This window comes from Halichoerus grypus, chromosome 1 (assembly GCF_964656455.1).
Source record: "Halichoerus grypus chromosome 1, mHalGry1.hap1.1, whole genome shotgun sequence".
NCBI lineage: Eukaryota > Metazoa > Chordata > Mammalia > Carnivora > Phocidae > Halichoerus > Halichoerus grypus.
Window position 1 is genome coordinate 30,913,064 of NC_135712.1, and position 20,420 is coordinate 30,933,483.

The 20,420-nt window shown below is 36.0% G+C and overlaps 1 protein-coding gene across 18 annotated transcripts in view; it reads left to right on the forward strand.

Annotated features, from left to right (window-relative positions):
• The window catches only part of ROBO2 (roundabout guidance receptor 2), a 1,625,448-nt gene that overhangs the window by 1,568,009 nt on the left and 37,019 nt on the right, over positions 1-20,420 (forward strand). For 10 of the 18 annotated variants that reach the window (XM_078058803.1, XM_078058842.1, XM_078058774.1 and 7 more), the window contains 5 exons: positions 4,617-4,659; positions 6,095-6,222; positions 11,640-11,921; positions 12,332-12,457; positions 17,381-17,537. In XM_078058803.1, the coding sequence (XP_077914929.1) occupies positions 4,617-4,659; positions 6,095-6,222; positions 11,640-11,921; positions 12,332-12,457; positions 17,381-17,537 (736 nt within the window). The remainder of the gene's footprint in view (positions 1-4,616; positions 4,660-6,094; positions 6,223-11,639; positions 11,922-12,331; positions 12,458-17,380; positions 17,538-20,420) is intronic. The other 8 variants (XM_078058912.1, XM_078059129.1, XM_078058990.1 and 5 more) reach the window with 3 other exon arrangements.

Genomic DNA, 20,420 nt, shown 5'->3' on the forward strand with positions numbered 1-20,420 from the left:
TTTCTTTGAAATGAAATCTACCTCAAACAGCTTTCAATTTGCTGTGGAATTTTTTTTTTTCTCTGCCCAAAAAGAAAGACTGAAAGAAAGAGGAAGGAAGGAAGGGAGGAAGGAAGGAAGGAAGGAAGGAAGGAAGGAAGGAAGGGTGGGAGGGAGGGAAAATGCTAATCAAAACACCATGTATGACTTCTATTTTACTCATTCTAATTGCTTGTCCTTATCCCTAGTCTACTTTTCATCTCATGGTCTAATACGACCCAGTTACTTTTGGTCTGCTTTTCAAAATGGAACAGATCTAAAAGTTTGGAGGGTGGGGTAAAAGGGAAACTTGAACATTCATCTTTTTTTCCCCTTGTTTTACAAAGACAACAAATCAATCTTATTATGATAAGAGTTGTTTTTTGTTTGATTAGTTTGGTTTTTGGTTTTCTTTTGTCATGGAAGCATACAAAATGGAGAATTTTCATGTATACCAAATTCTGTCTATGGACCATTTTAAGTTGGTCATGTATTTACATAATGTACTATTCATTTTTGCCTTTGTATAGTTGGTGCAAAGATAAGTGTCTTTATGGAATATTTTGTCAAAAGCAGTCTAGAAAGATTTGAAAACATTTTAATGATGATTGGAACACAAATAGAACTGGGTATGTCCTATTTTACTCACAACATTTAATTCTTAATTCGTAAATATGAACCTTAGCATAGTGTCCATACTCTAACACATCTGTAAATTAATCCTGATGATATTTTTTCCCAGTTTTCTATTGTGTTAAAATACACATAACATAAAATGTACTACCTTGAATGTATGTATGAAATTATGAATGTATTTAATGACACCAATCTGTACACTTAAAAATATTTAATATTTTTAAGAAGCCACCATTCTACTTTCTGTCTCTATGATTTTGACTGCTCCATCTACCTCGTATTAGTGGAATCACACAGTACTGGCCTTTTGTGACTGACATATCACTTAGCATGATGTCCTCAAGTTTAGCATATGTCAGAATTCTCTTCTTTCATATAGCTGAATTGTATGTGTATACAACATTTTTTCTTATCCATTCATCCATTTATGGACATTTGGATTGCTTCCAGGTTTTAGCTATTGTGAATAATGCTACTTTAATTCTTTGAGACCTGACTTTCAATGCATTTGGGTATATACCCAGAAGTGGAATTGCTGGATCATATGTTAATTTTATATTTTTAATTTTTGAAGAACCACCATACTGTTAACTGTTTTCCACTATGGCTGTACCATTTTATATTCCACCAATAGTGCACCGGGGTTCCCATTTCTCCACATCCTTGCCAACACTTGTTATTTATTGTGTCTTGCATAGTAGCCATCCAAATGGGTGCGAGGTAGCATCCATTGTACTTTTGATTTTTATTTCCCTAATTAGTGATGTGGAGCATCCTTTCAAGTGCTTAATGGCCATTTGGATGCTATCTGTTTGATAAGATTTTGAGTGTTGCCTTCTAAGTTTAAATTTTACATTTTAAAAAAAGATTTATTTACTTATTTTAGGGACAGTGCTGGGTTTGGCCAGCAAACCCTGAGGTGGCAAATGAAAAGATTACTCCAGACACCTAAATAGGAGAAAGGAGAGGGCAAGGGGACCAGACACTCTAGTGATGAAAGGTCCCGAGCCAAACTCAGTCTCCCCTTTAATTGCGGGTCTTATCAATACATCAAGTAAGAGCGGAAAAATAGAAAGGAATGTTAGGATTTAATAATCAAGACATAGACATATGGGGCAATGCATGATTGAAGCAAGCGGTGTTCTTTCTAAGATTGAGTAAATAGCAATTATGTGAAGCAGTGTCCCTAAGTTGGTACTGGTTAGTAGAGAAAGAAAAAAATAATTCCAAAGTGAAGCAAGCAGTGTTAGTGACATGCATGCAGGCTAAGGGTATGATGAATATGTGACCATAAGGTGAGAGTGTTTTTCATCTAAGTTAAACATTTACTCCCTAGGTGAGAGCATTGAGCCGCAATAAGGATCTGGTTGTTTTCAGTTCAGAAACTTCAGAGGAGACCCAGCATTCCAGGCACTCCTCCTTTGCTTTTTAATTGGTCTCATCTCAGGAGCCATATTTCACTTAAAACTTATCTATCCAGGCACTATGAATCCCCAGAGAGAGAGAGAGGAGACAGAACAAGCAGGAGGGACAGAGGGAGAGGGAGAGAGAATCTGAAGCAGACTCTGCACTGAGCGTGGAGTCTGATGCAGGGCTTGATCTCATGACCCTGAGATCATGACCTGAGCCAAAACCAAGAGTCGTATGCTTAACCAACTGAACCACCCAGGTGCCCCTAAAATTTACAGTTTATGAAGAATTTGCCATTGGTTAGTATGTAAAAGTTAAGTGCAACTTAATTTTCGTGCCTCTGCTTCAGTTGTCCTCCTTTTCTCTGATATCACTTACTGCTTTAGCAATAATGGAAAGTTCGGGTAGGGACAAAAGAGCATCTAAATTAGGAGAAATACTTCACTTCTTTCCACATATCTTCTAAATAGCACATTTGGAGGTATAGCTCATCAGTGCCTCCTTATTTGCATATTCACAATGATATTCAGAACATTATCTTAACTCTCTTTTAGTAGAGTAAAACAATCACTTGATAGTCCATTAAAAAACCACATAACTAGAAAGTCACATCAGATGGAAAGCTAATTAGCTGTACTGTTTTCACATTTTGTGTGCATATTTTTTTCCCTAATCAGGACTTTATTTAATAGCTCCAGTGCTCAATTTTTTTCATTAATTGTTTCAGATTAATTCTTCTTTTGTTGTTGTTAAAAGCAGTTATTAATGGGACCCGATGTGGTATGGACCACTGCTGATTCTTGATTCCCGTCACTTAGACAAGCTTGTCAGGAAGCAGAGTAGCGATCAGTATTCTTTCATCTTCTCTAGGAACTGTTCATAGCCAGTCCTGGGCAGATACGAAGGATATGTCAGGATTGTTTTATAATGAATTTGAGATGGTACCTGAAAAATTGAGAAGGCAGTATATTTCAGGTGCCAGCCAGATGTTCCTCAAAGCACTACCTCCTGATAGACCCTGGGAATCATGATCATATCACCCAATTATGATGTTGTGAGAGACGTCCCATTAAATGACCTTCGGGAAGGGACTGGGGAACTGCATTTGGAAATTTACAGAATTTAAAGAGCAATCATATTTCATAGCAAAAATTTGAGGAATAGATGAATTATGGAGATATTATTCAAATTAAAAAGTATTTATTATATGTATACTTTAAATAACAATTTATCCTCTATTTAAAATATGAATCAATTCATAAAACATTCTTTTATTTTTTTCTCTATTTTTTACTCATTAGGAAATCATGGTAAATATAATCAGTATTTTTCAAAGATAAGACATGTTGGATTCATATCTGTGCAATTTTTTTTTCTTAAGTTTTTGTTTTTAGTTTTTTTTATGTTCCAAGTTTTTATGTAAATTCCAGTTAGTTAACATACAGTGTAATATTAGTTTCAGGTGTACAATATAGTGGTTCAACACTTCCACACAACGCCCGGGGCTCATCACACCAAGTGCACTCCTTAATCCCCATGACCTATTTTACCCTTCCCCCCCACTCTCTTCCCCTCTAGTAACCAGCAGTTTTTTCCTTCATCCCCAGGAATCGGTTAGAGATCTATATTCATTTTAGTCAGAATTGAAATTTTGCAGTCCATAAACTTCTAAACACCAACAATTTTTTCATGATCTTCTAGTTACCTCGAGTGGCCAAATTTGATCCATGCTAATGTGAAACTATTCATACTGTTTTTATGTCGATAGCTTTGCGGAATGGAATTTAGTGTCCAAAGAGAGGGCTTCTCCAGGTAGAGCTCTATGGAATGATTGTTGATGTGACTAATAAGTTTCAGAGTTTCATAAAGGCCTTAAGTTTCTGCAATGATTACATACAGTTTGATTATGTTCAGTATCAGGTATTTGAAAATTTCATTTTTTGTGAAGGTTGGATGGTAAAACAAAGCACTCAACACATTATTCTCTATTAATTATAGTTTATGTCTATTGTAATTGTAGTTGTTCAACTCATAGTGATTAATGGTGTCCCTAAAAGAATCTGTGATGATGAGGAATATGTCATCAGTCAGTACCTGCTTCTCTTTTTCACTGGCAGGATGTTATTACCTGTTTGAACTCTTCTGTTTCAATTTCTGTTATGTGCATTTTATGTTGTGCCTTCTGATTAGGACACCCACATATTAAGATTAAAAGTCATGATTTGATAATCCCCCATTAATGCATGTTGATCTTCCAATGACACTACATATACCAATTTTAACAGTTTTCGATATCCAAACACAAATTGCCCTTTTGACTTAACCATACATTTGGCTTAAAGTATTTTTAAATATCTTATTAAAGTTGGAGCAAATGATGGCTTTGCCCTGGGCCAAACCACTGCTTCTTATTCTCTGTGCAATTATGTTAATTATATTTTGTTAAAATTCCCAGAGGCCTCAGCTCTAAGCTAAGGACCAATATGTAGTTGGTATTAATCGTAATTAATATTGACTACTTGTGTGTGTGTGTCTTTCTTTTTTTTTAACAGTTACATTTCAAAGAGGAGATGGAGGACTAATGAGCAATGGGAGGTATGCTAAGGAGATTCTTTTTTATTATTATTTTTAATCAGGACTGGGGAAACTACAGTAAGAGGCTATTATTGTAATAAACGATCACTTATAAGTCTGAGAATTCTAGGAGGAATTAAATAGCTTACCACAAGGTTTAATGATCTATCTGTTGTGCACTTTAGAGGAATCAGGTCCAGATGTTTCGTATCTCCCAGATGCCTCTGAAGAAATTAGTAGTAAATATCACAAGGAATGTGTTCATTTGTTAGCAGAATGTTTATTGCATTAATTAGACATTAGCAAATGAAGTTGCTGTTGTTTAAGACTCCTTATTGGCTCTCACTAAATTGCTGTGAGTGAACAATTACACATAATCGATCACAAAGTAAATGATTCATGGATGATGAATAGGCTGTAGATTGATAGGACTGGATTCCACAACTTTGGATACTCAATTGAAATTGATAAAAGCTGATAACAAACCCATATATCCTCATCTATTTCCCCTTTGCCAATATGGAGATTGTAATTAGGCCCTGGTAATAACTTCCAATCTCCCATTTAATCAATATTTTAGCAAAAAGAGATTAGGTCTAATGAGAGCTAGTGCATGTAGCAAGTAAGCAGTTGGATCTTCTTATTGCAGTTTCCATAGAAACACATGTTTCTCTTAGGGATTTCATAGAAACGGTCTATCAAAAATAAAGTGCAATGATTATAGATGTTGCTATTTCTCTGTAAATATGCTAATAATCTGGAAAGGAATTGGATTCCCATCTTTTATATCAAAAATGGAAATTCTTTATTCAATATGATGTGAGGCAAGTTTTTCTCATAGATTATATACTCACATGCTGGATCAGATCACAGTGAATCTTTAATTACCTTAAAAATCTTTATTATGCCCCTAATATCTTGCAATTTAGAGAATTTGGAAATGTGCTATTGATGGAACAATATAAATATTGTTTATTAATTTCCCTCAAGTTCTTTGCCTCTAAATCAAGCATAAGGGCTCATAACAGGGGTTACAGCCTACAGGGGACAGATAAATACGGGGGCTGTAGGAATCGAGGAAGCAATAGCCCAAAGTCCTGCAAAGGGCTGATACTGAGCAGTCACTCTGAGCAATTGTTCCCTTGAGGTGTCAATTTATCATCAAACCTTGTTTCAGGATCCTGCTATGTTACCAATTCCCACCAGTTTCAGGACAGACAACTGAATTCATTTGGATGTCAGCAGAATCCCAGGCAGGATGCTTCTGCTTCCAATGAGAGGCTGTATATAGTCTTAATGAACCGTGGAAGTTCCTTAATTCTTGAGAACCTACACGTTTTAATTTGAAGTGAATTAAAATCTTCTCAAATTCTTTCATCTGTTTTAGTGCAGGAGACAGGTGTCCAAATCTCTCATTGAGCTCCATGGGTTGATTTCCTTTTAATTTCTGTTTCAGCCGTCCTGGTCTTCTAAATGCTGGGGATCCCAGTTATCCATGGCTTGCTGATTCATGGCCAGCCACGAGCTTACCAGTAAACAACAGCAACAGTGGCCCAAATGAGATTGCGAATTTTGGACGTGGAGGTAAGTTGTGCTATTCAAAACTTTATTATTTGTTTTCTTGGCTTTCTTCAATGTTTTAAAAAATACATACTATGGAGTATTTTCTTCCACAATTAAAATTACTAAAGCGTATGTACTAACTGTGCTGTATATTCACTAAATATTTTATATAAGACCACTGTGTCTATATTACCTTGAGTAAGACTAAGCTTTAAGGAAGTCATTACTAGCCAAAATGACAAATATTCGTAATACATTTTAGGTTTAGGACTATTAGAGCAAGATTAGTAAAATCAGAAACTATGCTGTTAAGTAGCACTTATGATTTTGGACTAGTCATTTCTGTTCTCTACATGTCATTCAACATATATTTATTAAGTATGTCCTATGTACCTGGCATTATGGCAGACAGTAAAAATAAAATATCAATATAAAGAGAGATGGTCCTTATCCTCATAGGATAATCATGTATGTTATAGAGAGTAGACCCTTACATAAATATGACAACATGTTGAAGGAGAACTTAAATGTAGTTCTTCCGTTGACAACTGGTACCCCAAATGAAAGACAAAAAGATGCTAAGTTGCTGATATGATAAGGTCTCCAAAATTTGGTGCTAGGGTTCTCTCTGTAGAAACAGAATTTGACCTACTATAAATAATTACAGCCTCCCCACTGCCACCTTTTCATCCATTTGATAGGAGAATGATGGGTTTAGAGAAAGATGGGGCTGGAGAAGTCTGTGGTCCCAGTGTTTAAATTTGGTGGAAATATGTGAGTTTTCCATTGGCAGAAACTTGTGCAAACAGTAAATGGATTGGAGCTGCTTTGCTGGTACCCAACATGAAAAAGCTGCCTATTGGGAAGAAGAAAGTTCTATGAATGGAGTGTTATTTAAGTTGACATTTGAAAGAGAGGTAGAGATTAGTCAGAATTGTGGGAAAAGTGTGTGAAGAAATGTCCGTATTTTAAGGTCTAGAAAGAAGAGAGACATTGACCTATTTGAGAAATGAATGAATTTCCTAATAAATATAAAGTACAAGGCAGCAGAGGTGGTAAAAAAAAAAAAAAATACAGAGGGACAGATAATAGAGGGCCTTCTAAGCCACGCAGACTTTAAACTTTGTCCAAAGGGTAGTCAGAAGGCATCAATGGATTTGTAAGAGGAGAACACTGGGATCTAAGTACAGAGTTAAGTCATCCAGACTACTGCCAGGTGGGGAATGGAGTTCGAGTAGAAAATGGGATGATTAATTAGGAGAGTAGTGTTATAATCCACGAAAGTGAGGATGAATCTGCTAGAGGGTTTCTACGGCTCTGGGTGGAATTAATAATGGAGGAGACCCAGGGCTAGGCTAACCTATTATAAGCCTCAGTGGTGGATTTCACAGGCATGAGTGTATAAATATACTGACTTAGAAGAATAATCATGGATACTGGCATTTTCTCTTTCTGGATAGAATACCAATGAATGTTTGAATATAATTAAAATAGTATTTCAAATAATAAAGTGACTAATTATTGCTTAAGTCTGCATTCTGCCAATACCAAGTTGAAGGAAGGGAGCTCTCTCCCAATCCCCAAATAAAATACAGAAAATAACCATTCCCCCGTCATAGGCATGTAATGAGGATTAAATGGATGATTACATATTCAGGTTTAGCACAAAGCTTGGCATACAAGTAGTGGCCAGCAGGCATCAATATAGTAAATGAGAAAACAAAAATACATTGTAGGACTCCTCAGCTTTTTGCTTGCCCTCTGTAATCACCCCGTTTAGGATTCTTATTTGTCCAGAACCTCTGCAAGTGGCTGCCTTCCCTAGTGGCCAAACTCTGAGCCCTTCAATTACAGGCTATTTCTTTTTCGTGGGTACATTCTGAACATGAGCATCTCCTCGCCGGGAGAGCAGAACACTCCTCTCTACCCTACCCAGAATGATTTCGTCAAAAGAAATTCTGTTCTGAAGGCTTTTATTAATCAAAGATTAGATCCCTCTTTTACTTGTTGTATTTGTATTTGATTAGTGCACCATTCTCTTTACATCAAGAAATGAGTGCCTAGAGATAGAGAAAGTGTTTTGTTTTGTTTTTGTTTTTTTGTTTCTAGCAGGCTACACTAACATCTAAAATGTCTCTGTCTAATTTAGCCAAAGGGTACGTTTGTAGATTTTCAAGGTTTTTCTTCTATATCCACCGCATTTTCATGATATGAAATATTTCACAGGCGAACATCAAGGCCAAGACAAAGTTTTTGCAAGATTTACTGTATTTCTTTTGTGATAGGCATTATAAGCATTCACTATGCACCAGAAATAGGTAGGCTTTTTTGTACATTTTGTTTCATTTCATTGGCATAATAAATGTGTGACATAAATAATAATCATATTTACATTTTAAAGGCCAAGAAACTAAGGTTTATCGAGATGAATAACTTGAGATCTAGGTGTAGAAGGCAGGTCTAACACATTTTAAAGCCTCGGTTCCTTTATCTACACTGTCTGCAGTCCTCTAGGTGGGATTCACGTGTATGATTGCATAACTATGGTCACTTAAAGAATTATTGTGGATACTGACATTTCCCTTTCAAGAATGGAATACTAACACATGTTTAAATGTAATGAAAATAGTATTTTGAATAATAAAGTTACTAATTATTGCATAAGTCTGCCTTTTGTCAATACAAACTATAAAAGATTCATTTAATCATTCAGCGAGTGCTTACCCTCTGCAAAACACTAGGTGAGGAATTATGGAAATCCAGATGTATGTTCCTGTTCTTAAGTATCTTACGATATGATACAGGAGACAATCATTCATTCAAGTATATCAGGCAAAAAGAAATAAGTGCATGGATCACTAAGGTGCTAAAACCTGCAAAATGAATCATGAGTAGGTCCACCTGGAGGGAGGGTTTCTGTACTTCAGAGGTTTCAAACTCAAATATTAACAAGTGCCAGTCAGCCCAAAGCACTAAGGAAAGGTAGGTGTGGACAGTGAGAAGTAGAAACTGGAAGGTCCTACCTAAAGATAGCAGCACCTATTCAGGTCTAGCCTGTCGGAGGAAGGTTGGGCCAGACTTCCAAACCATCTGATATTATAGGATGATCCCCCACATCCAGATATTCATGTATAATCTTCCAATATTTCAACATTTGGATATAATTCAATTTATTTTCCAAAAATGTAGGAGTGATCCAATAATAGTTGAAGGAAATATGCAGCCCCCAAGTCAATAGAGAAGCACTTAGACTTGAAGGCTGGCTAATTTCATCCAGCAGGGAGAGAGAGAGATTCTATTTCTAGCACTGGAGCTTTAGTTGTGGCCGGATAACATTCTGTAGGGTTAGATCCTCGGACTACTTTTTTCCAGTTTTAAACATTTGAACATGCAACCATTTCAAAAGCTTGCAGATAGAGTGGCTCCCAATCTAAATCAAAAGTTTTAGAAGGCCTCAAGTTCAAGGTGTTGGGAAGTTGGGGCCCGTGCTGGAGAAACATGTCTATCCGGTTAATATTATCAGTGAAAGATGGTGGATGTGGCCGAAACAAAACTCTGAAAATTTCCCCAGAGTGAAGGATCTATTTTCATAATTTTGATATATTACTAAATATTAAATGTTTTTGAGAATGAAAACGATATTGACATTTAAGGATGAAGTATACTTTTTCATTATCAAATGTCCTAATTAGTTTATAGGTAAAAGCTTTTTAAAAAGGCCAAAAAAGTAGTTATGGGATTCTGAAATGAAAAAATAATTGTACTTGCTTGTACAAGCTTGTGAAATATATTTCAATATCTTTAACAATTTCACTGATATACATTTAAAATATTTACTTCAATAAAGTATGTATCCACTTACTTACAAAGTGAGTTGGAATTCCAGACTTCAGAAAGATCTAAATTATGCAGTGTGCAAAGTGGATAATAAATGTCTTGTTGCTGTTGCTAAAGAAGACATTTTTTTAGCTTTTGTAAAAAGCAAAATTAATATTTTTATAAGAATCTTTATCTCAAGTACTATTGGGTATCATCAAACCTAAAAGTCTGAGAATATTTTGACTAAGTTTCACTTTCACTTTCTGCTTTTTTCTTGTCATGATAAATCTGTTTTGGGAACCAAGTAATTTGATTTGTTACTTAATATTACAGTGCTTTAACTAGTTGAAAATTTCCTATAATGAAGAAATCATTGATGATCTCAAGTCCTATGAAGTGTGGCTTTCAGAACATAGATTGTTAAGGAATATATACTATAATTAGATTCACTTTTAACTGTGCGTGATTAAAAATATGTCATTTAGTGTTGTTCTGGTTTTTAAAGATTTTATTTGTTTATTTTAGAGAGAGAGAGAGAGCAAGTGTGAGCAGGGGTAGGGAGGGAAGCAGAGGGAGAGGGAAAGAGAATCTCAAGGAGACTCCCCGTTGAGTGTGGAGTCAGACATGGGTCTTAATCTCACGACCCCAAGATCATAATATGAGCTGAAATCACAAGTCGGACACTTAACCAACCGAGCCACCCAGGCACCCCAGTATTGTTTTGTTTTGTTTTGTTTTAATTCTAATATCTTTCTTCTAAAAAAAGAAAAAAATAAGAGTTCGGGAGGGAGGTGGCAGTTCTGAATTATAAAGCATCATGTAAAGATAATTCAGCACACCAAAAGATAAATGGACTGATTGATATTCAGTGTTGTTACTAAGGTTTAATTTTACTCTTGCTGTATTATAACTTGAAACTATAATTCTCCACTTCTAAGAGTTAGTAGCATAAATTAAACCCACTGATCACTCAGATTGCTTTTTCTATAGTTAAATCCTGCTGTATTGTGAAAATGACTTATTCATGAAAATTATCTTTTGTTACCCAAGAAAAAAAAAATCCCTGCCATCCGCTCCACTCCATGCTGGAACTGTGAAATCAAATCAGAGAAACAGCAAGCTGGAACTTCAGAAAAATGTATCTCCTAGTTGGCTTGTATAGTCTAATTTTGGAAAATTTTGCATCTATTCAGCAGCTCTGTCCTCTATCTTTTGGGGTAAAGTGGAAAAAGATGTTTTCAATCCATCATTTGTAGACTGACTTTTATCATTTCTTCTGTAAGGAGCTAACAGTTTCATTGGTCCTGAAAGCAGGATGCACAACCAAAAGCATTTTTCAGGAGTGAAATATCCCAAACATCTCATTCATGGTTGAAGAAAATGGGGGAAGGGACATGTTGAAGCAGTGAGACGTGAAGGACGAGTGGTAGGCCTGCCTGTCACCGAGGCTGATAGCTTGACCATGGTTGTACATCATCTCCCCTTCATTGATTCATAAAGCCCAGCTCAGCTGAAATGCAAACGTGCGGCATGACACATTTATTTTTCACCTTCAGTCCTGATAGTTTGGGGCTTCCTGTGCATCATTAAATTGTTTCGTCTCCCTATGTTCACCACAGATGTGCTGCCACCAGTTCCAGGCCAAGGGGATAAAACAGCAACAATGCTCTCAGATGGAGCTATTTATAGCAGCATTGACTTCACGACCAAAACCACTTACAACAGTTCCAGCCAAATAACACAAGCCACCCCATATGCCACCACACAGATCTTGCATTCCAATAGCATTCACGAATTGGCTGTCGATCTGCCTGATCCACAGTGGAAAAGCTCCATTCAGCAAAAAACAGACCTGATGGGATTTGGATATTCTCTACCTGATCAGAACAAAGGTAACAATGGTGAGTCAGGGTCTTACACCCCGAGGAGTCCTTTTCATACCATTTGTGCATGGGATAGAAATTAGTATTTGTTGTCAGCTTAGTGACTCATTACCAGGTTCACTACCTAAACGAAAAAAATATTCTCGGCATGTATTCAGTACCTTGCACAATCCCTCCCACCGCCACGGCCACCGTCACTGCCACCGTCACTGCCACCACACACCAACACCAATTGGTTCCATTCTTTCAGCTCTTTTTCAGTAGAGTGGTCAGTAATCCATCTCAACTTCCATTAGGCAGGAGAGACGGAACATTCCTCCACTGTCCCACGACATCTGCTTCTGAGTTGCTAACTGCATGTTCTGCATGGGCTTGTGCTGTGAACTAATCACATGATGTCACTATGACCTCTGCCCTTTAACCCTTAGCCTTACTTTACATCCCTGACTACCGATTGGCTGAGGGATTGTCTAATAGAATGCCACACAACCAGTCACAGGATTTCAGCACCACCAGCTCTCACAACAGCTCAGAGAGGAGTGGCAGTCTCTCAGGTTGGTCTCGTCACAGTAAGGAGAAATATTTGTTTGTCACCAGCATATGACCTGTGTTCCTAACAACCGTGAAGAAATACTGAATCACAACTCACTGTCAGGCATTTATCTTTCAGATGACAATAGCAGTTTATCCTAATGAAATCATGCTTTGGGAAGGGGGGGGGATAAAAATCCCTGTCACTCTTTATGTACTAAGTGTACAGCACCATATTTACTGAAAAATAGTGTCATTTTCTTAGGAAAGAGCAGATGAGTTTGATTCGCCTTGAGCCCTACCTAAGAGCCAAGAGGACTTTATAATGAAAAGATCATACAGGAAAGTCAGCTCCATGACATGGGCAGCAAATGATGAATTCAGCTAAAATGCAAATTAGTTGGGACATTTTTTATAATAATTGGATTCCAGTGATGTGACTTTCTATTTTTGGACAATCTTTCCAAAATATTATGCGATAGGATTTATTATCTATTGAATGATATTTAGGGTAAGGTGCTGCTACCATGCTAACCAAGAATGCTAATATCAGACATTATTCTTCACACTTAATTTCCAAAAAAATTATAATCTATATATGGATAATTCTTTTATGCTGTAGATGTTAATATATATTTGAGATATATCAGCCAAACCTACCATCTGTAATGTAGGTTTTGTATAGCACATATCAGGACAGGTTTTTACTGGACAGAAATATATGCCTATTATAATGAATAGCACTGATAGCCTTCAGGCTCAAGGATCCTCACCTCTAAAATAAGAAGGGCGTAGTAGACACACTCTACCTTCCAACCATAACATGTACATCGTGTGACTGATGACTTGGTCTGCACATTTCTAATTGATTCCATGACCTTATTTGCTTATTTTTTCATATTAATGATATGCCATTTGTTTTTATGATTTTTTTTTTAATCTACAAGTTCTTAGTAAAGGATTATAGTGTATTATGATATGTCACAGGCTCCTAGGCCATAAAGAGTTAACTCTTTTACATCATTAGGGTAACATTTATTAAATGACTTTTCCTCAGGAGATAGAACCCTTTCAGTCTGAAATGTTAATGCTCTCTCTTCCCTCCAAAATGGGCCATTTGCTCTTCTTACCTATTGGTAGAATTAGATACATTATAGAATCCAGAAAATTTTAAACATCTGTTACGAATTTAAACTGGCTTAATAATATAGGGGGATATTTTGAATAACCTTATATGTTATTTATACTGTCATTTATTTATAATGAGTCCCACAGTTGTACTGAATGATTAAAAAGTAATGTATCCTAGGCCTGTTCCATTCAAGATATGTAAAGTCCCAAGCAATATACATATTTTAAAAAATCTATGTATTTTAAGCCATGAATTACATAAGACCTTTTGTGAATCCTTCATTAAATATTCTGTATATGTTGATTGACACTGAGTTTTATAAAGTTACCTTTTGAGTAATTGTAAGCAGAACGTGATTCACAATAGTGCTTACTGCTTTTTTTAATCCATTAATCTCCGGAGTGACATTTATATATATCTATGAATTATATTAACTACTTCATCTACATTTGAATACAAAATTACTTAAATTGGTAATAGAAAGCATTCTTTAGGAGGTGAGAGTGAAGTGATTTTTCCCTTTTAGTTTAGTCCAATTGAGTTTAATATCAGAAAATTTGCTTCATTTTTATAATCATAGATTTTTTTTCTAAGTCTCAAACTTAAGATCGAACTGCCCAATGGATATCTAATCGTATATTATAAAATCTTAATTTGTGCACAATAATGAAGTCAATTTAAAATAATCACAATAATAAAGAAAGTTGGACATTTCTGAATTATTTCAGTGAATTTCTCATCCTCTTTGAAACACTTTTATAATTTATTCCATGCATAAGTTCTGAGCAGTGTGTTAAAAATGCAACCACTAAAAAAAACCCCTCAGATCTCTCAAAAACTATATGCGATCATAATTATATGATATACATATATGTAGCATATCAGTAGTGATTATGAAATATTTTTACACACCAGTATTTTTTTGAAATGCAGTATGTGTTTAACTAACTTGAAAATGATCTATATACATATATGTAGCATATCAGTAGTGATTATGAAATATTTTTACACACCAGTATTTTTTTGAAATGCAGTATGTGTTTAACTAACTTGAAAATGATCTATTTTTATAATTTTCTATACATAGAAGTTGTTCAGCATAAATGTCAATTTAAATATTTACATTTTGAGTTGAAGAGAAATGGGTCGGATATGTTTGCCAGTCTTCAAAATATGTTCCCTTAAAGCCTAATGCAGGCAGTTCTCCCCTTAAAATGCTTGGGGATCTTTGGTTGTAAGTAACAACAACAGACTGTGGCTCACTTAGCTCAAGGTATAGATCTTAGATAAACATTTTATTTTGTTAACTACTGTTGTATGCCCACCACCATGCTCAGAACCCACCTCTTAGGTCAATGCAAAGAGAGGACAAAGCATGTCGATTGATAGTCCTACCAGGACACCCCACAATGACAGAGCAGAAATTTCCCAAAGAGGGGAAAGTGGGCATTAGAGGAAAACCCTACAAATTCCATCTATGAATCAGTTTTGTTTCCCCAATTCATTTTTAAATCTGATATTTGAAGACTTGATAATGCCTTTTTTGACCTTCGACAAGAACTTCAACAGTTGGGTTCAGAGCTCCAGAAATAATCATTTCTAGTAAAGCTGCTGCATTAATTTTTTTTTTCCTCTTACTGTGTGAATATGGACCACATAAAATTTGGAAAGAACCTCTGTTTTCTCATCTATTAACTACTTCATCTACATTTGAATACAATATTACTTAAATTGGAGATAGAAAGCATTCTTTGGGAGATTGAAGTGATTATTCCCTTTTAGTTTAGTCCAACTGAGTTTAATATTACAGAATTTGCTTTATGGAGATGTAAGAACTTCCCTATTTGTATCATTCAGTTCTGGTGGTGATCATATAACATTGCTAAAGTGAAGAGTGAAGAAAACATTGTAATTGTACTTATAATTATACAAGGAATAAAGGATGCACAATGAGAGGAAAAGCCAGTAAGGACACGCAGCCCAGCCCATTCCTCTTTTAATTATTGAAATACAGTTCTGAAACTGCACAAAAGATATGATCCTGGTTTGTGATTTTTGATGAATGATCAGGAAACAAAGGATTAAGGCTCATCTACCTTAAACATAAAAATTATAGACTTCTCTTCAAGCAGGTTTATTATTTTTATTCCGAGAATGAGACTATTTCTGGGATACTCATTGGGGTTGGAGAAGTGACAGAGGCTGTAGAAATGGGTAGAACCATGTTTGCTCTAAGATAGAGAAAATGGGAAAGAGTAATAATGACTGGCATTTATTGAGATTTCTGTACAAGCTGAGCCCTCTCCATGCTTTATCTCATTTAATCCTCAAAATACTGCAAAGATATAGGAGCTTTATATCTGTTTTACCTGTGTGGAAATGGAAGGGATATCTACTGAGTAACTTACCAAGTAAGTAAGAAACTGGTCTTCAAACCCAGATTAAGCTCTTATCCTCGAAGCCGAAGATACCTGCTCTTCTTTCTCCTAATACCTCTCCTATTGCCAGATGGGAAGTGAAAGGAAGGGTGAAAGCATTTTGTCTGTAAGGGTACTCTTCTAAATATGTGTGTTTATGTGCACACGACCTAGACGACAGGCATAAGTCCATACTTGCCAACAGTGTCTATGTCCAGTTTAGCAGTTTCATCCCTTTCTGGCACTCGAATAAGTTACTCCTAAATGACATAATTTTCTGAGTTGGCTGATGCAGATTAGTAATTGGCAGAAGGAAGGAGATGAGACTTCTAGTAATATCTCTATGGATGGCCCTGCTGCAAGTATTCGATGCTCACAACCTGAAGTGCCAGAAAGATGAAGTCCCAGGGGTTCATACCATTTTTGGGAAAGACAACTACAGGCCATAGTGGGGATGAAGGAAGCTGCTTGGGTCCCATGGAAACAAAATCCTTTGTTATGCTGTTGGAGAAGCGCTCATTCTTGCAATCACCTGTGGTCCATTTAGGAAGAAACTTGATTTACCTAAATTTTGGAAGAGTGAAAAGTATGGCACTGTACAAGTGATGAATTTAATTTTTATATTTCGTTAAACACCAGTAATTCCAGATTTGGCTCATATGCTGCCAAGTTATTTTTTGCTCGTGTTTTGTGCATGAATTCATTTGTATTAACAATAGTACTGAAACTGATCACTGCATTTCCATTAATTACACCGCTCTTTTTTGGAATTTTAGGAAATGTTATGCTTAAAACATCGGGGAACTACTCTCACTATAGGCAAAAATAATCCGCCATTTGTTAGTTTAAAATTCTATAAAACTTATCATTGTGAAAGATTTACAAGTATCCAGATTATAGTTGACTGATTTTTATCAGTCACTTTTGAGAGAAAACTGTGCTCTCTTGGATTAATTAAATTGAGTAAATTCTAATGGAAAAGTTTCGTCTGTATCCTTAGACACTGCATTTTCCACTGAGAGAGATTATGCAAAAGAGCATTATAAACGCACTAAAATCTGACATTTGAAAGAATTTGTTATGGCCCATTATTTCATCTAACAATGAAAATGTAGAGGCAGCAGACGTGAATAAATCAATAAGTGTGCTTTTGCTGCAGAAGCCATGTTTTTGGTTTATTCAGCACTGTAGTTAATGCATTGGGAAAAATATATATATATAATTTTGAGCGATTTATAAAAACGTTTTTCTGATTATACCATCTCATTGTTTATAGCTTTTAACAAATGTAATATACTGATTGTGGTGTTTTGAAAACATAAATACATCTTCCCATCTGATGTACTCTGTTTCTACTGATGTTTGGTGTATCTGAATAAATGCATTATTACTTTCAGGTGGGAAAGGTGGAAAAAAGAAGAAAAATAAAAACTCTTCTAAACCACAGAAAAACAATGGATCGACCTGGGCCAATGTTCCTCTACCTCCTCCCCCAGTCCAGCCCCTTCCTGGTACAGAGCTGGAACACTATTCAGTGGAACAGCAAGAAAATGGGTAAAACTCTTTTCCATACCAATGAAATGCCCAGGGCTCTCCTCTTCTCTCTCTCGTGCTTTTTTGTCTTTATCTGGTGTTCTCTTACTGTTCTACCTGCCCCCTTCCCAGCCCGTTCATTGCCCTCCCCTTGCGCCCCTTTTGTTGTTTGCACCGTGTATGTATTTTAGCTGATAAATACAACACAGCACATATTGAGAACCTAGAATCCTCGGCTGTCAAGTGCCTTATATTGTTTGCAATCATGATAATGCAGCCTCCATTTATAATATTGCTTGTTAGTTTGAAAGCGAGTACCCACAGCTCCGTGAACTAAAGAGCCACTCCTGAGCAGGGCTGAAAAGGAAATTAAAATAACCTTCTTCATCATCTTTCACGGTTTTCTTATGACTTGGTGTCTGGCCGCAGGCGAGCAGCCTCTGTTGAGTTCCATCCCATGGTGTAATTGCGGGGACTTTCATCATTAGCTGTGATGGGAATTTAGGGGCCAGAACGATGAAAGAGACTCAGGCCAATGCACATTCTGTAACAAAACCTCTCTAAGTTAGAAAATTTCAGTCAAGGGCATTTAAATGTGACCAGTCTCCTTATTCGTTCCCAAATATGTCTCAAGAGTTAGTGTTCCTCTGTTAACGTGTTAATTGACTTTAAAGCAGAAAGACATTGATACTTTTTTATTTTCTAATTAAAAAAAAACAATAGCAAATGAAGAGAAACATACTCAGTCATTTTTTTTCTATTATAATAATTCTTTTTTTTTTTTTTTACTTCTTAGATATTTTATTATGTGTTTGGCCACACGCACACACACAGGATTGCAATACAGATAAACAGACTATAGCGTTCCCTGCTGCTGTTTGTAAGAAACATACATTGCATCTGCTTTATCACAAAATATTGACTGTTACAACTATATAACAGGGTTCTGTTGTTTTACTTTAGGTCATAGTTCATTTTATTTTTGTATTTCTAATTAGTGGTAAATTACACAAGTTAAATACATTCTCTTAAAAAAAAAAAAAAAAAACAATAAAAGGGCACCTGGGTGCCTCAGTCGTTAAGCGTCTGCCTTCGGCTCAGGTCATGATCCCAGGGTCCTGGGATCGAGTCCCACGTCGGGCTCCCTGCTCCGTGGGGAGCCTGTTTCTCCCTCTCCCACTCCCCCTGCTTGTGTTCCCTCTCTCGCTGTGCCTTTCTCTGTCAAATAAATAAATAAAATCTTAAAAAAAAAAATAAAAATAAAGAAACAATATCACAGATAAGTTTCCCTCTAACTTTTGTCCCCCCTTCCACTTCCCAAAGTTAATCCCTCTAGATACACTTGCATACATTTTTTATTTAACATATTAATAATAGCTATTTTATTTTTTATTTAAATTCAATTAATATATAAGGTATTATTAGTTTCAGAGGAACTTTTTATATTTCTTTATACATTTCTAGGTACCCTGTTACTTTACATCTGTGTGTGCATGGGCACATTATCACACTATAGATGTAAATCTACAACGTTATTTTATTTAGACATGAAACTCAACTGACTCAACTCAACATGATCCATGAGTCAGTATTCGTAGGTCTAAAAAATTATCAAAGTATTTTCATAATTCTAATTGCTCTGTCTTCCTCACAATTTCTGGGTCACCACCACTTTTGAATGAAACTGAAAAATACATAATAAAGGCAGCTTTTCTTTTTCCAAGTTTCTTTAAATTTTGAAATATTTAGTTGTGAAGACACCTCAGTTTATTTGAATAATAGTTTATCTCCTGTCTTATTTTATGTAAAGAGCACATGCACATAATTTTTTGGCTCCATCTCCTTTTCTTTTTAAACAAGTGCTATCTTTGATGTCTCCAAGTTAATTTTTTTTTTTTTTTGAGAGGGAGAGAGAGAGAGAGAGAGAGAGAGGAAGGGTAGAGGGAGAGGGAGAGAGGAGAATCTTAAGCAGGCTCCACGCCCAGTGCTGGGCCTGAAGTGGGGCTCCATCTCACAACCCTGAGATCATGACCTGAGCCACAATCAAGAGCAAGACGTTGAACTGATGAGCCACCCAGGTGCCCCTCCAGATTAATATTCTTTATTGGAACTTTCTATGTCACAACATTTGCTTCCTTCAAAAGACCCCATTTACCTTTTTTTTAATTATGTAATGCATATACATATATACTATATATATATATATTATACACACAGATGATAGGTAGATATGCATATCTGCATATATATTCATACACACATACACATATATTCACATACATACCTCTATATTTTCTTCTTTACATCTTTCTTTTTCTCCAAAGGTCTTCACCTGCTTCTGGGGGATTATAATTCCCATATATACGCATATCATTATTATTTTACTTTTTTAAAAAGTTCTCATTCGAAATAGGAAATTATGAGCACACCCTCTTTTCTCTGACTTTTTAAAAATGTTACATTTTGCACATAATCTTATGTAAAACATATTAATAATGTAAATGTGCCTGTGCCACAGGGAATCTGTTGAAGAAAAACCAGAGATGTGTATTCCTTAAGAAAAGATGATTACAGGCTTAGGAATCTGCATTTTATTTTTTTTAAGATTTTATTTATTTGTCTAAGAGAGGGGGAGAGAGGGCATAAGCAGGGGGAGCGGCAGGGAGAGGGAGAAGCAGGCTCCCCGCTGAGCAAAGAGCAGGATGCAGGACTTGATCCCGGGGTCCTGGGATCATGACAAGAGCTGAAGGCAGACACTTAACTGACTGAGCCACTCAGGCATCCGTCTTCTAAATTTTAAAGGCTATAGTCAGAAAATGGGAAAATAGAGCTTGTAAACTGGGAAGAGAAAATAGTACTATCAAACATGTACAAGCATAAAGTAGGTAATTTGGAATTTTTTTT